The sequence below is a fragment of the Rhinolophus sinicus genome, chromosome 18, assembly GCF_057876585.1.
Source record: "Rhinolophus sinicus isolate RSI-liver-muscle chromosome 18, RSI-T2T, whole genome shotgun sequence".
Classification (NCBI taxonomy): Eukaryota; Metazoa; Chordata; class Mammalia; order Chiroptera; family Rhinolophidae; genus Rhinolophus; species Rhinolophus sinicus.
In genome coordinates this window covers 68,432,719-68,454,321 of record NC_142518.1, presented here as the reverse complement: position 1 = coordinate 68,454,321, position 21,603 = coordinate 68,432,719, and the positions used below count along the sequence as shown (strand labels likewise).

The 21,603-nt window shown below is 39.4% G+C and overlaps 1 protein-coding gene across 2 annotated transcripts; it reads right to left on the bottom strand.

The window, feature by feature from the left end:
- Positions 1 to 19,774: 19,774 nt before the first annotated feature.
- BEX4 (brain expressed X-linked 4) lies at positions 19,775 to 21,603 on the bottom strand. 2 transcript variants are annotated; one of them, XM_074323784.2, is made up of 3 exons: positions 21,221 to 21,603; positions 20,734 to 20,821; positions 19,775 to 20,368 (listed from the first exon to the last, which is right to left on the bottom strand). In XM_074323784.2, the coding sequence occupies exons 1-2, from the start codon at positions 21,586 to 21,588 to the stop codon at positions 20,740 to 20,742; spliced, it is 450 nt and encodes a 149-aa protein (XP_074179885.2). In that variant the 5' UTR covers positions 21,589 to 21,603; the 3' UTR covers positions 19,775 to 20,368; positions 20,734 to 20,739. The 2 variants fall into 2 exon arrangements, with proteins under 2 accessions (XP_074179885.2, XP_074179886.1); XM_074323785.2 differs by having other exon boundaries at positions 21,221 to 21,378.

Here is a 21,603-nt window from a genome sequence, read left to right as displayed (position 1 = left end):
GTTGTTTCCATGTCTTGGCCACTGTAAACAAAGCTGCAGTGAACATTGGCGCACACGTGTCTTTATGTATAAATGTTTTCAGATTTTTTGGGTAGATACCCAGGAGAGGGATTGCTGGGTCATATGGCAATTCTATTCGTAATTTTTTGAGGAACCTCCACACTGCCTTCCATAACGGCTGCACCAGTCTGCATTCCCACCCACAGTGTATGAGGGTTCCTTTTTCTCCACAGCCTCTCCAACACTTGTTACTATTTGTCTTGTTGATGATAGCCATTCTGACTGGGGTGAGGTGATATCTCATTGTGGTTTTGATTTGCATTTCTCTAATGATTAGTGATGTTGAGCATTTTTTCATATGTCTATTTGCCATTTGTATGTCCTCTTTGGAGAAATGTCTCTTCAGGTCCTCTGTCCATTTTTCAATTGGGTTGTTTGTTTTTTGTTGTTGAGTTGCATGAGTTCCTTGTATATTTTGGATATTTGCCCCTTATTGGAGGCACTGCTTGCAAAACTCTTCTCCCATTCAGTTGGTTGCCTCTTTGTTTTGTCGATGGTTTCTTTTGCTGCTGTGCAGAAGCTTTTAAGTTTGATATAGTCCCACTCATTTATTTTAGCTTTTACTTCCCTTGCCTTTGGGGTCAAATTCTTAAAATGTTCTTTGAATCCAAGATCAGTACATTTCATTTATTTACTCATTCAACAGATATTTACTGGATGCCTACTATGTGTCAGGCTGTGCTAGCCCAAATCAATTTATCCATCCCAGAGTTTTCACCTGAGACTCTATATTCAACTGCCTACTGATATTGATCACTTGGACTAAGATAAATGTTATCCAAACATATAGGCATAATGCTGCATGGACAATACTCATTACTTTGAACTAGTTGATCCCTAATCCTGGTGGCTCACCACAGACATAGGTACTCACACATATGTACATTCACACATTTACATTTATGTTTCTATATCTGTATATCTATATCTATCTATTTATGTCTATATCTGTATATCTATTGAAAGCCAAATAGGTGCCCTCTTCAGACTGCTGTCGGCTCTCTGCATGGACATGCTTCTCACCCTGCTCAGACTCTGAAATCTTACTCTAATTTGCCACACAATGTCTCCAAGTGGGCGCTCTCTTCAACCAAATAGAACCCCAATACCCCTCACCTGGTTGTCTCCTACCTGGGAAGCCCTCCTCACAATTCTTAGGCACTGACTCTCTATGATGAGCCACTGTCCGAGGATGGAAGCCTTTCTCACCCTGCTCAGGCCGACACAGCTTTTTTTCTCTCATATGCTCTTCCCCCATCTAATGGTGTCAGGACTGAATTGTTTGGGAAGGGATGATGGAAAGGAACACAAATAGCTTTTTAATTCTGTGTTATGACTTAACTGTGAATATATCACCAAGCTAAAAATATAAAACATGTTGTGGTTAAGTTAAATTCAAAGGTGAATAGAATTTATGTGTTGTTGCTCAGAAAACAGCACTTGATCACAAACAGATCACCACCTTCATACCCAGTTGAGGACATCATCTGTCAATAACTCCATTAAGATGATGTTGCTTCTGACTACATGTAAACAGAATAAGCAGAGGAAGAATCAATAAAATTTCTGCTCCCAACGTTGTGTGGGCAAAAAGAAGATATATTTGTGAGCCAATCAGCAAATAGCTCCTCCTGAGCCTCTGAGGTTTCTGGAGATGCACAATTTAAACATTAGCAGAAATCACTGAAGCAGAATGAGAGTGGGCACCTGCCTGCTACCCTGGCACCTCACTTCTTGAGAAGATAGTCCCTCCCCACCCGGCATACGCACGCTGAAAAGGGTTAAGAGACAGGCCATCCTTTGTTAAGGACTATAAGAGGGTTGGAGACCCCATGTGCTGTGCATCAGTAACAGAGATGGGAGAGAGCACTTCTAGTCGGCATGGTCTCAAGTGCTGTGTGATCAGAGCTGGGCCACATGGAATGAGCAGTACAAGGATCTAGGAGGAAGAGGAGGTCAAAAGAGGAAAGGGGAAAAATGGAACTTTAACTCAGTGCCCTGACTTTCTGCCCTTACTGGGTCTCCTTCCCTTCCCTTGTATGGGTAAGGGTTTTACTGTCCTGTTTGAAGACCTGTAACTATCTGCCTGAAGGCATCTTGCAATGGAGACCAATTGTCCTCATTTTCTCCTCTTTGCCCCACAGACACACTCATTTTCTCTAAATCTATAACTAGGATAAAATCACAGCATACCAGGGCAGGATGACAGGGGTAAGGTGGGGTGGAGGGATGGAGGGTGGGTAGGAGAACACTGCAATTAGAAAAATCAAATAGCTCACACACCAGATGAAGGGCAAGCTTTTAAACATGTATATTGTTATATTAGGAAATAAAACATTACCTATTTCAGTCTCATTTTGGGTTGAGGTCGTCCCAATACAATAGGTGCCAATGACTTCCAAATTCCAAAGTGTAAAACAGGTGATGAAAACAGGCCTTGCAAAGGACTTAGATGAGTACTGACTTGGTTCCCCTTAGATAACCACCTTCCAGCCTTAAATAACTACTTCCAGCCCACAAAAGACATTTGAGAGGCCAAGAAGATTGTTGGAGATTAGAAGATTTCTAATGAGAATTGTTGGCATTTCATGAATGTTTCCACCAAAGAGAAGGAGGAGGCATTCTCCCTTGTCACCTTAAGCCTAAGGCAAGAAGCTTCTATGGGACTAATCAGAGCCCCTGGAATTTGGTAATGATGCTGGAGGAGCAAACCCCCCGGGGAGTGGAGACTCAAGCTCTAGGCCCTGAAAGTTCTTGGCTTCATGTAGTATAGAATTCAAACGTGAGCCGACACAGTTTAAAATGAAAGTAAATTTATTTAGCAGAAAGTAAGAAAAGGCCACTCCACAGAGTGGCAGTCTCTAATTGTTAGCGGAAGAGAGACTCCTCCATCTACTGGGCTTGGGTTTATATGTGTTTTCTTGCATCTATGGAAAATTTCTTGGTATGAGAAAAGAAGGAAAGAAGAACAATGATAAGTTTATCTTTAACTTCTGTAAGATATAAGAAGAATATGGGGCAAGTTTATCTTTAAGTTTTGTAAGGTACAACCTGTGGCATGTTTGTAATAGGTTTAACCACGGGAATGACTATAATGGACTCTCTTTGCTCAATAGCCTTCAGATGGTTTGTTCTGTGTGATTCATTAACATCTGCCTGAATTCTGTGTCTTGCAGCACGTAGGCAGCAGGCTTGGAATCCAACCTCCTAGTTCCTTCTTTTGTAAAAAAAAAAAAAAAGAAAAGAAAAATTATTACGCCCCTTCCCTATATTAGTAACACAGTAGATATCTAACTAATTTCTGAGAAATCTAAAAGACTGACTGGCCAGCTGCTTTGACATCAGCATGAAGCAATTTTGAGAAGAAACTGGACTTCTTGAATTTGGGAGTTAAATTGAGCAAAGGATGTGTGAGTGGTTCCTGTAGATATAACATGGGCCATGCAGGAGATAGGACTAGTTTGGGGATGCCATAGATCTAGGTCGTGATGGTCTTCAGGAGGAGCAAGGAAACCTCATCAGAAGCAACCTGGAGATACATTATTGGAAGCTTAAAGGCTAAAGAAGGAGTCAAAAGTGACTAGACCAGGGATATATATTTGGCCATGTCAAGAGAACAGCAGGTGAGAACTCTTGAACAATGGGTGACTCCCTGCAGAATCCACAAAGGAACCATAAAACGGAAGGAATCAACTTTAAATACCCTTTGTTTTTAAATGCCTAAAAATAAAAAGCGAAATTGAGAGGTAACAAGTGTTTACTTGAGATCCAAAAGCATAGCTATTCAGGAAGTAATAATAAGGTTACAGTAATCAAGACAGTTTGATATTGGTGAAAAGATAGACATAAAGATCAACGGAATAGAGAGTACAGAAACAGACCTACATATATATGAGCACTTGATTTTTGACAAAGGTACAAAAGCTATACAATGGAGAAAGAAAAAATTCTTTTCAACAAATGGTACTGTATTAATTAGATATCAATATGCAATAAAATTAACACCAGCGTTTACTTTACACCATCCATAAAAATTAACCTGAAATGGTTCATAGACCAAAATAAAAAGCCTAAAAGTATAAAACTATTCAAAGAAAATATAGGAGAAAATCTTCATAACCTTGGATTAGTCAGCACATTTTTCTTATTAGTTTCCCTTGTACAAAACAATGTAACAGACATTTACAGCCCTCATAAAGTGATAACCCCTCCCCCAATCTACTACCCCTCTGACATGGTATATAGCTGTTACAATTCCATTGACTCTATTCCCTATGCTGTACTCCACATCCTGTGACTATATGTATATTAAATTATAGTTGACATTCAGTATTATTCAGCTTCAGCTTCAGGTGAACACTGCAGTGATCAGGCATTTACACTATCCATGAAGTGGTCTCCCTAATAAGACAAGTGCCCATCTGAAACCCTACAAAATCTTTACAACATTATTGATTATATTCCCAAACTGTCTTTTCTATCACCCAAGATTGTGGTTACCAATTTGTGCTTTCTAATACTCTCACCTTCCCTCTCCTATATAGCACCCCTGTTTTTTCTCTATATCTCTGAGACTGTTTCGGATTAGTTTACTCATTTATTCTGTTCTTTAGATCCCACATATAAGTGAGATTATATGGTATTTGTCTTTCTCCCTCTGATTTATTTCACTTAGCCTAATTTCTCTAGGTCAATCCATATCGTTGCAAATGTTAAGATTTAATTCTTCTTTATAGCCGAGTAGTACCCCATTGTATAAATGTATCAGTGGTTTTCTTTAAATTAAAGTTTACCGAGGTGACAATTGTTAGTAAAGTTACATAGATTTCAGGTATACAATTCTGTAACACATCATCTATATATCACATTGTGTGTTCACCACCAAGAGTCAGTTCTCCTGCCATCCCCATATATTTGATCTCTTTTAGGCTCATCTAACACACCTCTCCACCCTTACCCTCTGATAACCACTAAACTATTCTCTGTATCTATGAGGTTTTTTTTTTTTTATTGTGGTGACAATTATTAGTAAAATTACATAGATTTCAGGTGTACAATTCTGTATTACATCATCTATAAATCCCATTGTGTGTTCACCACCCAGAGTCAGTTCTCCTTCCATCACCATATATTTGATCCCCCTTACCCTCATCTCCCACCCCCAACCCCCCCTAATCTCTGGCAACCACTGTACTACTGTCGGTGTCTATGAGTTTTTGTTTCTCATTTGTTTGTCTTGTTCTTTTGTTGTTTATGGTTTATATACCACATATCAGTGAAATCACATAGTTCTCTGCTTTTTCTGTCTGACTTATTTCTCTTAGCATTATACTCTCAAGATCCATCCATGTTGTCACAAATGGTCCTATTTCATCTTTTCTTACTGCTGAATAGTATTCCATTGTGTATATATACCACAACTTCTTTATCCATTCATCTATCGAAGGACATTTTGGTTGTTTCCATGTCTTGGCCACCGTAAAAAAAGCTGCAATGAACATTGGAGCACACGTGTCTTTATCTATAAAGGTTTTCAGATTTTTTGGGTGGACACCCAGGAGAGGGATTGCTGGGTCATATGGTAATTCTATTTGTAATTTTTTGAGGAACCTCCACACTGCCTTCCATAATGGCTGCACCAGTCTGCATTCCCACAAACAATGCATGAGGGTTCCTTTTTCTCCACAGCCTCTCCAACACTTGTTACTATTTGTCTTGTTGATGATAGCCATTCTGACTGGGGTGAGGTGATATCTCATTGTGGTTTTGATTTGCATTTCTCTGATGATTAGTGATGTTGAGCATTTTTTCATATGTCTATTTGCCATTTGTATGTCCTCTTTTGAGAAATGTATCTTCAGGTCCTCTGCCCATTTTTCAATTGGGTTTTGTTGTTGTTGTTGTTGTTGTTGAGTTGCATGAGTTCCTTGTATATTTTGGATATTAGCCCCTTATCGGAGGCACTGTTTGCAAAAATTTCTCCCTTTCAGTTGGTTGCCTCTTTATTTTGTTGATGGTTTCTTTTGCTGTGCAGAAGCTTTTAAGTTTCATATAGTCCCATTCGTTTATTTTAACTTTTACTTCCCTTGTCTTTGGAGTCAAATTCATAAAATGCTCTTTGAACCCAAGGTCCATAAGTTTAGTGCCTATGTTTTCTTCTATGCAGTTTATTGCGTCAGGTCTTATGCTTAAGTCTTTGATCCATTTTGAATTAATTTTGGTACATGGTGACAGATAGCAGTCCAGTTTCATTCTTTTGCACGTGGCTATCCAATTCTCCCAGCACCATTTATTGAAGAGGCTGTCTTTCCTCCATTGTATGTTTTCTGCTTCTTCATCAAAAATTATCTGTCCATATTTATGTGGTTTTATTTTTGGGTTCTCAATTCTATTCCATTAGTCTATGTGTCTGCTTTTCTGCCAATACCATGCTGTTTTGATTATTGTAGCCCTGTAGTACAAGCTAAAGTCAGGGTGTGTGATACCTCCAGTATTGTTCTTTTTTCTTAATTGGTTTGGCTGTTCGGGGTCTATTGTGGTTCCAAACAAATCTGATGATTTTTCGTTCTATTTCTTTAAAAAATGCCATTGGTATTTTGATGGGTTTGCATTAAATCTGTATATTGCTTTGGGTAATATGGCCATTTTAACAATGTTGATTCTTCCAATCCTTCAGCACAGAATGTCTTTCAATTTCTTTGTGTCGTCTTCAATTTCTTTAAAAAATGTCTTATAGATTTCAGCATATAGGTCTTTCACATCCTTGGTTAAGTTTATTCCTAGTTATTTTATTCCTTTTTGCTGCAATTGCAAAATGAATTGTTTTTTGTATTTCTTTTTCTGAGATTTCATTGTTAGTATATAGGAATGCAGTGGACTTTCATACGTTGATTTTGGAGCCAGCAACTTTACTGAAATTGTTGATTGTTTCTAATAGCTTTTTGGTGGAGTCTTTATGGTTTTCTATATGTAGCCTCATGTAATCTGCAAAGAGTGACAATTCAACTTCTTCATTGCCAATTTGGGTTCCTTTATTTCTTTCTGTTGCCTGATTTCTCTGGCAAGGACTTCCAACACTATGTTGAAAAGCAGAGGTGATGGGGAGAATCCTGTCATGTTCCTGAACGTAGAGCAAAGGGCTTCAGTTTTTCACCATAAACTATGAGATTAGCTGAGAGCTTGTCATATATGGCCTTTATTATGTTAAGGTATTTTCCTTCTATACCTATTTTATTAAGTGTTTTAATCATAAATGGATGTTGCATCTTGTCAAATGCTTTTTCTGCATCAATTGATATAATCGTATGACTTTTGTCCTTTATTTTGTTTTTGTGATGTATCACATTGATGAATTTGCGGATGTTGAACCATCTTTGTGCCCTGGGGATGAACCCCACCTGCTTGTGATGAATAATCTTTTTAATGCATTGTTGTATTCTATTTGCTAGAATTTTGTTTAGGATTTTTGCATCTGTATTCATCAGAGATGTTGGTCTGTAGTTTTCTTTTTTGGGGTTATACTTACCAGGATTTGGTATCAGGGTAATGTTGGCCTCATAAAATGGGTTAGGGAGTACTGTCTCTTCTTCAAATTTTTGGAAGAGTTTCAGCAGGACTGGTATTAGATCCTCTTTGAAGGTTTGGTAGCATTCACTAGTGAAGCCATCTGGTCTTGGGCTTTTGCTTTTGGGAAGGTTTTGGATGACTGATTCAATTTTGTTACTGGTGATCAGTCTGTTTAGATTTTCCAGTTCTTCATGGTTCAGCCTTGGAAGGCTATATGTTTCATTTCTGATTTTGATAATTAGTGTCTTCTCTCTTTATATCTTAGTGAGTCTAGCCAAGGGTTTGTCAATTTTGTTAATCTTTTCAAAGAACCACCTCTTTGCCACGTTAATTTTTTCAATTGTCTTTTTGTTCTCTATTTCATTTAGTTCTGCTCTGATTTTTTTGTTATTTCCTTGCTTCTGCTAACCTTGGGTTTCACTTATTCTTCTTTTTCTAGTTCTTTAAGGTGTAACATGAGGTTACTCTTTGGGATTTTTCTTTTTTCTTGAGATAGGCCTGTAATGATATAAATTTCCCTCTTAAAATAGCTTTCGCTGCATCTCAAAAATTTTGGTAGGATGTATTTTCATTTTCATTTGTTTCTATGTATCTTTTGAACTCTCCTCTAATTTCTTCTTTGACCTAGTCGTTCTTTAAAAATATGTTGTTTAATCTCCATGTATTTGTGTTTATTCCTGCTTTCTTTTTGCAGTTGATATCCAATTTAAAAGGCTTGTGATCAGAGAATATGCTTGGTATGATTTCAATCTTCTTAAATTTGCTGACGCTGATTTTATGTCCCAATACATGGACTATCTTTGAGAATGTTCCATGTACACTAGAAAAGAATGTATAGTCTGACGTTTTTTCTTTTTCTTTTTTTTTTTTTTTTTTTTTGTCTGACGTTTTAGGATATAGTGCTCTATATATCAATTATGTCCATTTCATCTAATGTGTCATTTAGGGCTACTATTTCGTTATTTATTTTCTGTTTGGATGATCTAGCCATAGCTGTCAATGATGTATTTAAGTCCCCTAGTATCATTGTGTTTTGGTCAATTTCTCCCTTTAGTTGTGTTTGTAGTTGCTTGGTATATTTCCGTGCTCCCTGATTGGGGCCATAAATATTTATGTCTGTTATGCCTTCTTGTTGTATAGTCCCCTTTACCATTATGAAATGTCCATCTTTGTCTCTTGTTATCTTTTTCACCCTGAAGTCTGTTTCATTTGATATCATTATGACTACACCTGATTTTCTCTGGGTACCATTTGCTTGGAGTGTCAATTTCCACCCTTTCACTTTGAGTCTATGCTTGTCCTTGTAGCTGAGATGTGTCTCTTGGAGACAGCATATGGTTGGGTTTAGTTTTTTGATCCAATCTGCCACTCTGTGCCTTTTTATTGGTGAGTTCAGCCCATTTACATTTTGGGTGATTATTGATATGTAAGGATTTCCTGTCATTCTATCTTTAGTTTTCTGGTAAGTCTGTGTCTCCATTGTTTCTTTGCCTTTTCGTTGTCTATTATTTCTGTGTGGTGGCATTCTATGATGTTTTCTTCTGTTTCTTCTTTATTACAGGATGTATTTCAGTTCTGGATTTTTTTTGAGTGGTTAACATTAAGCTTATGTAAAAGAAAATTTGATATTTAGAGTATTCCATTTTCTTCAGCATGCTTACTTTCTCCATTCCAATAATCTGGTTCAGGTCTTTACTCTCCCCCTTTTTATGTTTTGGTTGCAACAAATTGTCCCTGTTGATGGTGGTCAAGTAGCCTCCTTTAGTATTGTAGTGCAGGTCATGTATTAGAAAATTCCCTCAGCTTCTGTATGTCTGGAAAGGTCTTTATTCCTCTTTCATATCTAAAGGATATCTTTGCTGGATATATTATTCTTGGCTCATAATTTCTCTCTTTCGATAGTTTGAATATTTGGTTCCACTCCCTCCTGGCTTGTAGAGTTTCTGCTGAAAAATCTGATGATAATCTAATGGGCTTTCCTTTGTAAGTGACTGTCTTCTTTTCTCTGGCTGCCTTGAGGATTCTTTCTTTGTCGTTGATTTTAGACAGCTTCAATACAATGTGCCTTGGAGAAGGCCTGTTGTGATTGAGGTAATTAGGTGTTCTATTTGCTTCTTGGATTCGAGGATCCAGTTCTGTCCACAAGTTTGGGAAGTTCTCATCGAAAATTTGTTTGAATATATTCTCTGTTTGTTTCTTTCTTTGTTCTCCTTCTGGTATGCCCATTATTCTTATATTGCTCTTTCTGGTGGAGTCAGAAAGTTCTTGTAGAGTTCTTTCATTTCTTTTAAGTCTCAAGTCTCTTTCGTCTTCCATCTGTGTCATTTCCAGGTTTCTATCTTCGATGTCACTGATTCTTTCCTTCATCTGGTCAACTCTACTACCTAAGCTGGTTATTTCATTCTTAATTTCTTCTATTGAGTTCTTAATCTCCAGAAATTCCATTTGGTTCTTTTTTAAAAATTTCAATCTCTTTCCTAAAATGCTCCTGCTGTTCTTTGATTGTGTTCCTGAGTTCATTAAACTGCCTTTCTGTGTTTTCTTGCATCTCGTTGAGTTTTTTCAGAACTGCAGTCTTGAATTCTCTGTCATTTAAGTCACATATTTCCCTATCTTTAAGTTCCTTTTCTGGAGACTTTTCACTTTCTTTCTGAGCTGCCTTGTTGCCTTGGTTATTCATGGCAATTACTGATTTATTATTTCTCTTCCTAGACGTCTACAGGAGTGGCTTCTGCAACAGATTGATAGGAAGAGGTCTTTCTTTTCCCGTACTTGTTGGTAAAATGTTTTATTTTTTCTCCTTCTCCAGCCTTTTTTTTTTCTCTCTCATATGGTAGTACTATGTTTTCTCTGCACTATTCCAGCTTCTCACACAATGGGGGGATTCTCTGGGAGATGGGCTTCTCCTCTGGTAACAGCTCACCTGGGTTGTAGGGTGCTGTGTCTGTGTGGGGATGCAGAGAGTTTTTGAAGTTCCAAAGCTCTTCCTGCACCAGATTCAGAGCCCATGTGTTTCAGCAGTTCTGTTTACTCCTGCAGGGATCCACCCAGGTAGGTGGGGCCAGGGGTGGAGTGAGTTGTGAGAGTTGGCCCAGAGCAATTGTGGTGACCTTCACCACAGTGGGTCCTGCTTCCACAGCTTCTTCCCCTTTGCCGGAAATAGTTGGGCTGCCAATCTGTGTCTGGGGACCACAGTTCTCAGAACTACAAATATTCTGTTCTTTTGAACTGACACTGCTACTGTTACGCTTCTAGCACCGGGCAGGTTGGGGTTGGGTGAGCACTTGGAGAGTAGGGAGGGGCGGCTAGTCTCAGTGCCTAAGGCTTCCGTTCTCTTGTCAGCAGTGTGGGCCTAAACCACCATTTTCAGCCTTTTTCCCTCAGTCTTTTCTCCGAGGTCTCTGCCCTGAGATTTTGGTTCAGCCGTGTTATATGTTGTCCCCTCAGCCCTGTGGGCCATATACGGTGTGCTAGCAGTCTGAGTTTTTCCCTCTCTCGCAGGTGCGGTAGCTCCAGGATGCAGCGAGCTCGGAGCACTGAGCTCGGTCTACGTGCTGCACCCACGCGGCTCCGTCTCCACACTTCTCCCTTCCCTCTTCTTCTGCTAGTATGATTCGCCCACCTTTAGGTGAATTCAGAAGTGGGCCTCTTCGTCTTGCCTGTCTGCTGTGCAGGGAGTCCTTTGTGGAGTTATAATTGTTACATTTGTTGTAAATTCCAGGGGAGAATTACAGAGGCTTACCTCACGCCACCATTTTGATGATGTCTCCCGAGTCTTTTTTTTTTAATTTATTTTTTAAATGTATTAGGGTGACAATTGTTAGCAAAATTACATAGATTTCAGGTGTACAATTCTGTATTACATCATCTATAAATCCCATTATGTTCACCACCCAGAGTCAGTTCTCCTTTCATCACCATATATGTGATCCCCTTTACCCTCATCTTCCTCCTCCCTCCCCCCTTACCCTCTTGTAACCACTAAACTATTGTCTGTGTCTATGAGTTTTTGTTTCTTCAATTGTTTGTCTTGTTATTTTGTTGTTTTCAGTTTTATGTACCACATATCAGTGAAATATGTTTCTCGACTTTCTGTCTGACTTATTTCTCTTAGCATTGTTATCTCAAGATCCTTCCACATTATCGAAAATGGCACTATTTCATCTTTTCTTATGGCAGAATAGTATTCTATTGTGTATATATATCACAACTTCTTTATCCAATCATCTATCGAAGACTACTTTGGTTGTTTCCATTTCTTGGCCACCGTAAATAAAGCTGCAATGAACATCAGAGCACATATATCTTTATGGATAAACGTTTTCAGATTTTTTGGGTAGATACCCAAGAGAGGGATTTGTGGGTCATATGGTAATTCTATTTTTAATTTTTTGAGGAACCTGCACACTGCCTTCCGTAACGGCTGCACCAGTTTTCATTCCCACCAACAGTGTCTAAGGGTTCCTTTTTTTCCACAGCCTCTCCAACACTTGTTACTATTTGTCTTGTTGATGATACCCATTCTAACTAGGGTGAGGTGATATCTTATTGTGGTTCTTATTTGCATTTCTCTGATCATTAATGATGTTGAGCATTTTTTCATATGTTTGTTGGCCATTTGTATGTCCTCTTTGGAGAAATGTCTATTCAGATCCTCTGCCAATTTTTTATTTGGATTGTTTGGGGTTTTTTTTGTTGTTGTTGTCAAGTTGTATGAGTTCCTTAATATTTTGAATATCGGTCCCTTATCAGAGGCATTGTTTGCAAAACTCTTCTCCCATTTGGTTGCTTGCCTCTTTATTATATTTTGTTTCTTTTGCTGTGCAGAAGCTTTTTAGTTTGATATAGTCCCATTCATTTATTGTAGTTTTTACTTCCCTTACCGTTAGAGTCAAATTCATAAAATACTCTTTGATCCCATGGTCCATAAGTTTAGAACCTATGTTAACTTCTATGTAGTTTATTGTTTCAGTTCTTATGTTTAGGTCTTCGATCAATTTTGAGTTAATTTTGGTGCACGGTGACAGATAGCAGTCTACTTTCATTCTTTTGCATGTGTCCTTCCAATTCTCCCAGCACCATTTATTGAAGAGGCTGTCTCCATTGCATGTTTCGGCTTCTTTGTTGAAAATTATCTGTCCATATTTATGTGGGCTTATTTCTAGGATCTCGATTTTACTCCATTGGTTTGTGTGCCTGTTTTTCTGCCAATACCATACTGGTTTGATTATTGTTGTCCTATAGTAGAACCTGAAGTCAGGAATTGTGATACCTCCAGCATTGTTCTTTTTTCTTAGGATTGCTTTCACTATTTGGGGTGTTTTGTGGTTCCACGCAAATCTGATGACTTTTTGTTCTATTTCTTTAAAAAATACTATTGGGATTTTGATGGGGATTGCATTAACTCTGTATATTGCTTTGGTTAATATGGCCATTTTAACTATGTTGATTTTTCCAATCCATGAACACGGAATCTCTTTCGATTTCTGTGTCTTCTTCAATTTCTTTAAAAAATGTCTTGTAGTTTTCAGCATATAGGCTTTCACATCTTGGTTGAGTTTATTCCTAGTTATTTTATTCTTTAAGTTGCAATTGCAAAATGAATCGTTTTCTTTTTATTTCTTTTTCTGAGGTTTCATTGTTAGTATATAGGAATGAAATGGACTTTTGTCCATTGATTTTGTAGCCCACAAAATTATTGTAGTCGTTTATTTTTTTAAATAGCTTTATTGAAGTTTTTAAGGTTTTCTATATATAGCATCATGTCATCTGCAAAAAGTGCCAATTTAACTTCTTTTTTTTTTTTTTTCATTCCCTATTTTGAGGCCTTTTATTTCTTTCTCTTGCCTGATTGCTCTGGCTAGAACTTCAAATATTATGTTGAAAAGCAGAGCTGATAGGGGATAGCCCTGTTGTGTTCCTGAATGTTTGGCAAAGGGTTCAATTTTTCATTGTTAATTACGATATTAGCTGAGGATTAGTCATATGTGGCCATTATTATATTGAGATATGTTTCTTCAATAACCATTTTATTAAGTGTTTTAATCATAAATGTAAGTTGTGTTGTCAGACGCTTTTTCTGCATCAACTGATATAGTCATATGATTTTTGACCTTTATTTTGTTTATGTGGTGTATCATATTGATCGATTTGCGTATGTTGAACCATCCTTGTGCTCCTGGGATGAACCCCACTTGGTCGTGATGTATAATTTTTTAATGCATTGTTGCACTCGATTTGCTAGAATTTTGTTATGATTTTTGCATCTGCATTCATCAGAAATATTGGCCTGTAATTTTCTTTCTTTGTGTTATCCTTACCAGTTTTTTTGTATCAGGGTAACGTTAGCCTCATAAAATGAGTTAGGGAGTATTGTCTCTTCTTAAAGTTTTTGGAATAGTTTGAGTAGGACAGGTACTAGATCCTCTTTAAATGTTTGGCAGAATTCACTAGTGAAGCCATCTAGTCCCGGACTTTTGCTTTTGAGAAGTTTTTGGATGACTGATTCAATTTCCTTACTGTTGATTGATCTATTTAGATTTTCCAATTCTTCATGATTCAGCCTACGAAGGCTGTATGTTTCTATGATGTCCATTTCTTCTAGGATATGGCGTTTCATGGCATATAGTCCTTCGTAGTATTCTTGGATGATCCTTTGTATTTCTGTGGCACCCATGGTATCTTCCCCTCTTTCATTTCTGATTTTGTTTGTGTCTTTTCTCTTTTTATCTTAGTTAGTTTACCCAAGGTTTTGTCAATTTCATTAATCTTTTCGAGGAACCAGCTGTTTGTTACATTAATTTTTCTATTGTCTTTTTGTTCTCTATTTCTTTGAGTTCTGCTCTGATTTTGATTGTTTCCTTCCTTCTGTTGACTTTGGGTTTCATCTGTTCTTTTTTGCTATTTCTTTAAAGTGTAATGTCAAGTTATTTATTTGGGATTTTTCTTGTTTCTTCAGATAGATGTGTAATGATATATATTTTCCTCTTGAAACTGCTTTTCTGCATCCCCAAATTTCTGGTAGGATGTATTTTCATTCTCATTTGTTTCTATGAATCTTTTGATCTCTCCTCTTATCTCTTATTTCTTCTTTGAGCCAATCGTTCTTTAAAATATGTTGTTTATTCTCCACATATTTGTGATTTTTTCTGCTTTCTTTTTGCAGTTGATATCCAATTTCAAAGCCTTGTGATCAGAGAATATGCTTGATATGATTTCAATCTTCTTAAATTTGCTGAGGCTAGTTTTATGTTCCAATATATCGCTATCCTTGAGAATGTTCCATGTACACTAGAGAAGAATGTATAGTCTGATGTTCTAGGATGAAGTGCTCTATACCAGTTTCTCAATTCAGTCATCTACCAATGGGGATTTTAGTTGTTTCCATTTTTTGGCTATTGTGAATAAGGGTGCATATTTTTTTTTGAATTAGCATTTTGGATTTCTCTGGATAGATACCTAAGAGTGGAATTGCTGGGTCATAAGGTAGTTCCATTTCCAGTTCTTTTAGACACCTCCATACTGATTTCCATAGTGGCTACACCAATCTGTAATCCCACCAGCCGTACATGAGGGTTCCCTTTTCTCCACATCCTTGCCAGCATTTGTTGTTTGTTGATTTATTGACGATAGCCATTCTGACTGGAGTGAGGTGGTATTTCTCATCGTGGTTTTTATTTACATTTCTCTAATTATTAGTGAGGTTGAGCATTTTTTCATATGTCTGTTGGCCCTATGTATGTCCTCTTTAGAAAACTGTGTCTTCATGTCCTCTGCCCATTTTTTAATTGAGTTGTTTGTGTTTTTTTGGTGTTGAGTTAAATGAATTTTTTAAAGTAAATTTTGGATATTAACCCCTAGTCAGATGTATCATTGACTAATATCTTCTTCCAATCTGTAGAATGCCTTTTTGTTTTATTGACGGTCTCCTTTGCTGTGAAAAAACTTTTTGGCTTGATGTAATCCAATATGTTTATTTTTTTTCTCTTACGTCCATTTAGGCAGCACATTTCTTAAATTGAACACAATTATAAAATAAAAAGTGGATTAAATGAATTTCATAAAAATTTAAAACTTTTGTTCTTTAAAAGAAAACATTAAATAAATGAAAAAGCAAGCCAAGACTGAGAGAAAAATTCACGATATGTATCAAAGAAATTAAATGTGGAATATATAAAGAACTCTTGCAACTCAGTTATAAGAAGACAAACAACCAAATTTAAAAAATAAGCAAAATATTTGGACAAATTATTTCACAAAAGAAGATGTATGAATGGCTAAGAAGTACATGAAAAGATGCTGAACATCATTAATCACCAGAAAAATAGAAATTAAAACCACGAGATACCACTACACACACTTTAGAATGGCTAAAATTTTGAAATATTAACAAAAAACCCACCCTGACCATACTAAGTATTGGTGAGAATTAGGGGAAATTGGAATTCCAATACTCTACTGATGGGAATGTAAAATGGTGAAACCACCTTGGAAAACAGTTTGTCAGTTTCTTAAAAATCAAACTTAAAACTTACATACAGTGTAGCCATTACATTCCTAGGTATTTACCCAAGAGAAATGAAAACATATATCTACACAAAAATTTGTATGTGCGTATTCATATCAGCTTTATTTGTAATAGCCCCAAATTGGAAATTACGTCAATGTCCATCAATAGATGAATGGATAAACATTCACCCTATCATGGAATACTACTCAGCAATAGAAAGGAATATGCTACTGTTACATGCAAATCATTATGTTTAATAAATAAAACCAGGCAAAAATAAAAGAGTGTATGCTCTATGAGTCAATTTATATAAAAATACTATAAAATGCAAAGTATAGTGATAGCAAGTAGATCAGAGGTTGGTTGGGGATGGGGTGGAAGTAGAAATGGGTTATAATGGGAAGAAAGAGACTTTTGGAGATGATGGAAGTGTTTGCTATTTTAATTATGGTCATGGTTTCATAGGCTTAAATATATGTAAAAGAGATCAAATTGAATACTTTAGGAACTTTTAAAACTTTATACCTTAATAAAACTGAAATGCTTACTCACGTGTAGATACAGACTGAAAGGTCTAAAAATGGCAACCTGTTTGGGTGTTTTATTCTCGTGATATTTGATTTATTGTTGCTTTTTTCATTGTAACTTCACTTTTTTCCTTGCTGGCCTCTTTAAAAGACTCCCTTAGCTATATATCCATTTTCTGTAATTTGAAGACAATAGCATATGCTACTGAAAGTCTGACTCCTCTTCTGCAATCTCTTTTTCTCCTTAATTTCTAGGCTTCTATCCCAAGCATTGTTTCAAAATCTATAAAAACATACAGATTTCCTCAAGAAACTAAAAAGTTTACAAATATGGATGTATAAATGATTGATTGGGATGAACGTATTTGTCCCTTTTGTTGTTCCTGGTTGATTCACTTTTTTTGTTTTGTTTTCATAAGAGATCTGTTTTATTTTCTTACAGGCCTCTTTAGGAACACTCCCACTGACAACTCTCTATCATCAACTTAAAAAGTCAGAATGTACTGCCCACCAAGTTCAGGGATCAGGAAGAGTTGACACTCCCATGGGATGTATAAATTAATGGACGAGTTCACTGTGTGGTGACTCAGTTCTCCTTCAGTTACCTTCCGAATTGGCTCCCTGACTTTTACTTTTTCCAGAAAGTTCTGTTCTCACTCCTCCACCCTTGCAGAAATGCCCTGGAAAGTGTGTTTCCTTCAGTTCGCCCTCAATCATGTTCTGATCATGGTCCCTGAATTTTACTGTTTCTAGAAAGTTCTGTACTCATCCCCTACCATTAGAGAAACTCCCAGGAAGGGTGTCTTAATTTGGTTATCCTTCAACCAATCATATTGTAACCTGGTTCCCTGACTTTTACCACTTTCCCAAAGTTCTGACAGCATCATCCTACTCCCTGAGAAACACCAAGGGGAAGGGATTTATTTCAGTTCTTAAAAAAACACACAACACAAACATATTCTGAAACCCAACATCGACCCTTACTTCTTCCAGCAAGTCTGTCCTCATTCTCATCATTACCCCAAAACCCTGGTAAGACTTCCTTCAGCTCTTCTACCAGTCAAGTTCTTATCTCACCTTCTATCCCCAGATTAGTTTTAAAGTTGAGGCTACTTTGGGAAATCTAGGATTGGTGTATAAGGTGCAATATTGACTTTCAGAGGGACCAAAAGCCCATTAACAAATATCACTCAATCACCTTGCCTTAAAGAAGTCCCTGAGTTTACCACCTTGCATTTTTAGATCAGACTCTCCATCTTCCCCTTCCTCTAGACAGATGAAAGATCTTTCTAGCTCCAAAATGTTGTAAGGGGCACAGAGTTCTCCTTAAACGTTTCTCAGTAGAACATGCAGGAACTCTGGTGATAAAATGTGAACATTAAATAAAGTGATTTTTGTATAAGTTGTATGTATTTGTTCATACATACCACTGGCAATCAGTACACACCGCAAGAATTTCCAAATTGTGCCTTGTGGAGGCACTGTGGTAGACCAGGACCCTAAACTTGGAACTGTGGTCCTAGCTCTACCACTAACTCGCTGTATGACCTTGAGAAAATCACTTTCCTACCGTTTCTTCATTTGTGAAATGAGGTTTGGACTGAAGAAGTGGCTTTCAATTTTTTTCCGTGACCTACAGTTTGAAATACTTTTTAAAATTATACCTTTTATGCATTTATGACGTGACACTATTTCCTACATGTAAAACTAAAACAAGCTTCTCAAAAGAATTAACACTACTCATGGGTGATGGGCTCTGATTTTTTTTGTTCTTGTTTTCCTCCCCCTTCTCTACCTCCACTCCACCCCACTCTGGTTGAAGCTGTTGTTTCTCAGTCTAGTTGTGTAGGACACAGCTCCCTGGCCCATGCTGGTATTATGAGCCTTGCGCTCCCCACCGGTTGAAGCAGTCAGTCGCCAGTTGACGGTCGGCCGCTCACAGCAGCTCACGCCGGCTGCCGGCCACTCATGGCAGCCCACGGCAGCTCACGCTGGCTGCCGGTCACTCGGCTGGCCACTGGCCACTCCAGGGAGCACACGGCAGCACGCCACAGCTCACACCGAGCTCTGGCTTCTCACGGCAGCCCAGCTCCAGGGAGAGCCGTTGTTCACAATCTTAGCTGTACAGGGCACAGCTCACTGGCCCATGTGGGAATTGAACCCGCGACCTTGGCGTTAGATGCACAGTACTCCAACCACCTGAGCCACCCGGCTGGCCCAGTTTTTTTTTTTTTAATTGCTTGTTGTGACCCACAAAAATTTCAAGAGCCATAATGGGTCGCAATCCTCACTTTGAAGAACACTGTTTTGGAGTCTTCAAGATTGCTTTCTGCTGTATTCTAAAAATTAGCGTCTGCATTGGAAATGTAGAAAAACAAAATACAAAAAGAAAATCAGCCTCAGACTTGCTGTCTTCCTTGACTTTCCTCAGCTTATGTTACCAAAGTCAAACATTCTTTGAATCTCCATATGACAAAGTCCTATAGAAACGGCTCAGGCCAGAACGGCCCACCTAAGATATACAGCAGGTAGTAGTCTTGGTACTTAGCATCTCTAAACTCCAGTACCCTCATCTGCCACTGAACCTACGATTTTACTAATTAGTCTATCTTAAGGTCTTGTGTTTTTCTCCTTTAATATGTTTGCCCATTGAATTCAGATAAGTATTCATCCTATGTAATTCTACTGAATTGTTTACACTTAATATGACAATACATGGATATATGTACACATACATACACACAAACCTGTACATAGATACATACATACACACAATAGTGGCCTCAGACTTTGGTATACATTAGAATTACCTGGAGAGCTTGTTAAAAAGTGGAGATTCTAAAGCCCCACCCTGTGTACCTGGAGAATAGGAACTAGAGGACCTACATTCTCAAAAATCTCCCCCACCAAGGTGTTTTTATGCAGATGATGGACTCACACTCTGAAAAATAGTAGGAAGTGCATTCTTAAAAAGGTATCAAATGTTGAATTATGAGTATGATCCTTCCTTTCTGATTGGTGGGGGGCAAGAGAAAAATAGAAATTTTCAGTCCAGGTAGCTAGGAGAGGAAAGGCAATATTAACAAAAACTAAAAAGTGGGGAAGAGGAAGATTGTTTTTTAAACTGCTTTATTAATTTCACATTATGAAAACAATATTTTCCCTCACAACTAGGTGAAATTGTCCTGCTGGACAGAAAGTCTTCCACTGAGAGAAAACAATATTCAATTAGAAACTGGTAAGAGGAAACACCAAAAGGTTTACAGAAAAGTAAATCACAAAACTACAAGATTGTAGAGCAGAGGCCACATTATTAACCTCTGAGAAAACCTTAGGATTCAAGGTATAAGGCAAAAGTCATAATGATTATCAGGTTCAGGAGTTTGGAAGCGCATATGATGTCTCATTTGCTGCTCCCTAGTCCTTCTCTTGATTTTCATTCGCTGCACTATGATCTTTTCTACATCATCTCCCACTTCATTGTGATCAACATGCCTGTTAGGTATGGCCCATCGAAAGTTAGGGACAAGTCTCCTAACCCACCCCAGCCTAACATTTCCTCCAGGCTTCTGGACTTCGGCTCCTCCCAAATGGCGTGGTTCCTCTCCCTTCTGAATTGGGGCCTGTTCCCCTCCTTCCTTCTCCTGTTGGACATTTTCCATGTTGAGAGTTTTTACTGTTTGCTTCTCTTTGGACGCCATTGCTCCTAAGAGACAAGAAAATGAATTACTATATTGTTATTATTATTATTATTATTTTGGTGGACTGATAAGCACCGAGGACAGAGGCCCTACTGTGGACCTTTCAAGATTCAGAGCCCTGGATTTCAAAGGCGTTTTAAAATTGCATATTTCCCCACCTGAGAGAGTCCGTACGCCCTCTAGGGGGCCCCCAGTCCAAGCTCTCCCCCATCCCTCGGGCTCCTCTCCCCTCCCTCGCCCCAAACCCACCATTTTCCCTGCGGATCCATGCCCAGGCCTCTGCAGGCACCAAAACGGAGGACGGGGTTGGGGGAAGGATTTGGGGTCTCAGGGCTTTCCACTCGTCCCCCACCCCCGCCCCCGCACCCACCTGGGCCTATCCTTGCCGTCTCGTCTTCCTCCCGATTCTCGCCGCGGGTGCGCCGCCCGGACACTTGGACCCGCAGACCTGCAGAGGGCTGGGGTGGGGGAGCCGGGGCCGCTGCAGCCGAGCGCTGGGCGCCCTCCGCCGCCTCACGGCGCCCCCGCGCCTCCCGCCCCCCGCGCCGCAGCCCGGCCGCTCCTTCCCTCGGCCACCCCCAAGCCCCAGCTGACCACCATTTTCGACCCCAAGAAGGACCGCGGGGGCAGGCGGGGCGGGAGACCGAGGGGCAAGTGTTTCCGAAGGGTCGTCGCCTTGGGCCGTCCAGCCCTCCCCCCGGAAAGGCCCACCATTTTCTGCCGCCACACGCGGGGCCGCTGCGGGGCGTGGGGGCTTCTGTCTCTGCGCTGCTTCGCCCCGGGGGACTGGACCGACCCCCCGAAGGGCTCCGCCTGCTCTCCACACCAACCCCAGGGAGCCGCTCCGGGCCCCTTACCTGGTCCCCCTGCGCCTCCGCCTCCTACTCTCGGGGCCACCCCCGGCCAGCACGCCCTCAGGGCCACCCGGAGCAGACGCCAGAAGGGAGCGAGCGATGGCCGGGTCTGACGCTGGAGCGAGGCGCGCCAGACTCAGCGTTGGTCGGTCACGTGAGAGTCCCTCGTCACTGCGAGCGGCGACGCCCCCGTCCCGCCCCTCTCCTGCTCCGGGGGGTCTGGAAGAGCCCTCGGCCGGCAACCGGCCCTGCCCCCGGCTCCCTTTTAACAGCACCAGCCTGGGCCCTATCGCTGTCCCTCCTTTGTGTATTCCTGGGCCTTTCTCTGCTGCCGGGGATGGGCTATATCTTCTCAGGGGCCTGTTGGCCATTCCCTCCGCTTCTCT

Bases quoted from the DNA above. Each gene is read 5' to 3' on its own strand.
- BEX4 (XM_074323784.2), bottom strand. From the start codon at position 21,588: ATGGCCAACAGGCCCCTGAGAAGATATAGCCCATCCCCGGCAGCAGAG. The intron at 20,822-21,220 runs GTAAGGGGCCCG...CCCCCACCCCAG, and splicing joins CGGAGGCGCAGGGGGACCAG to CCCTCTGCAGGTCTGCGGGT.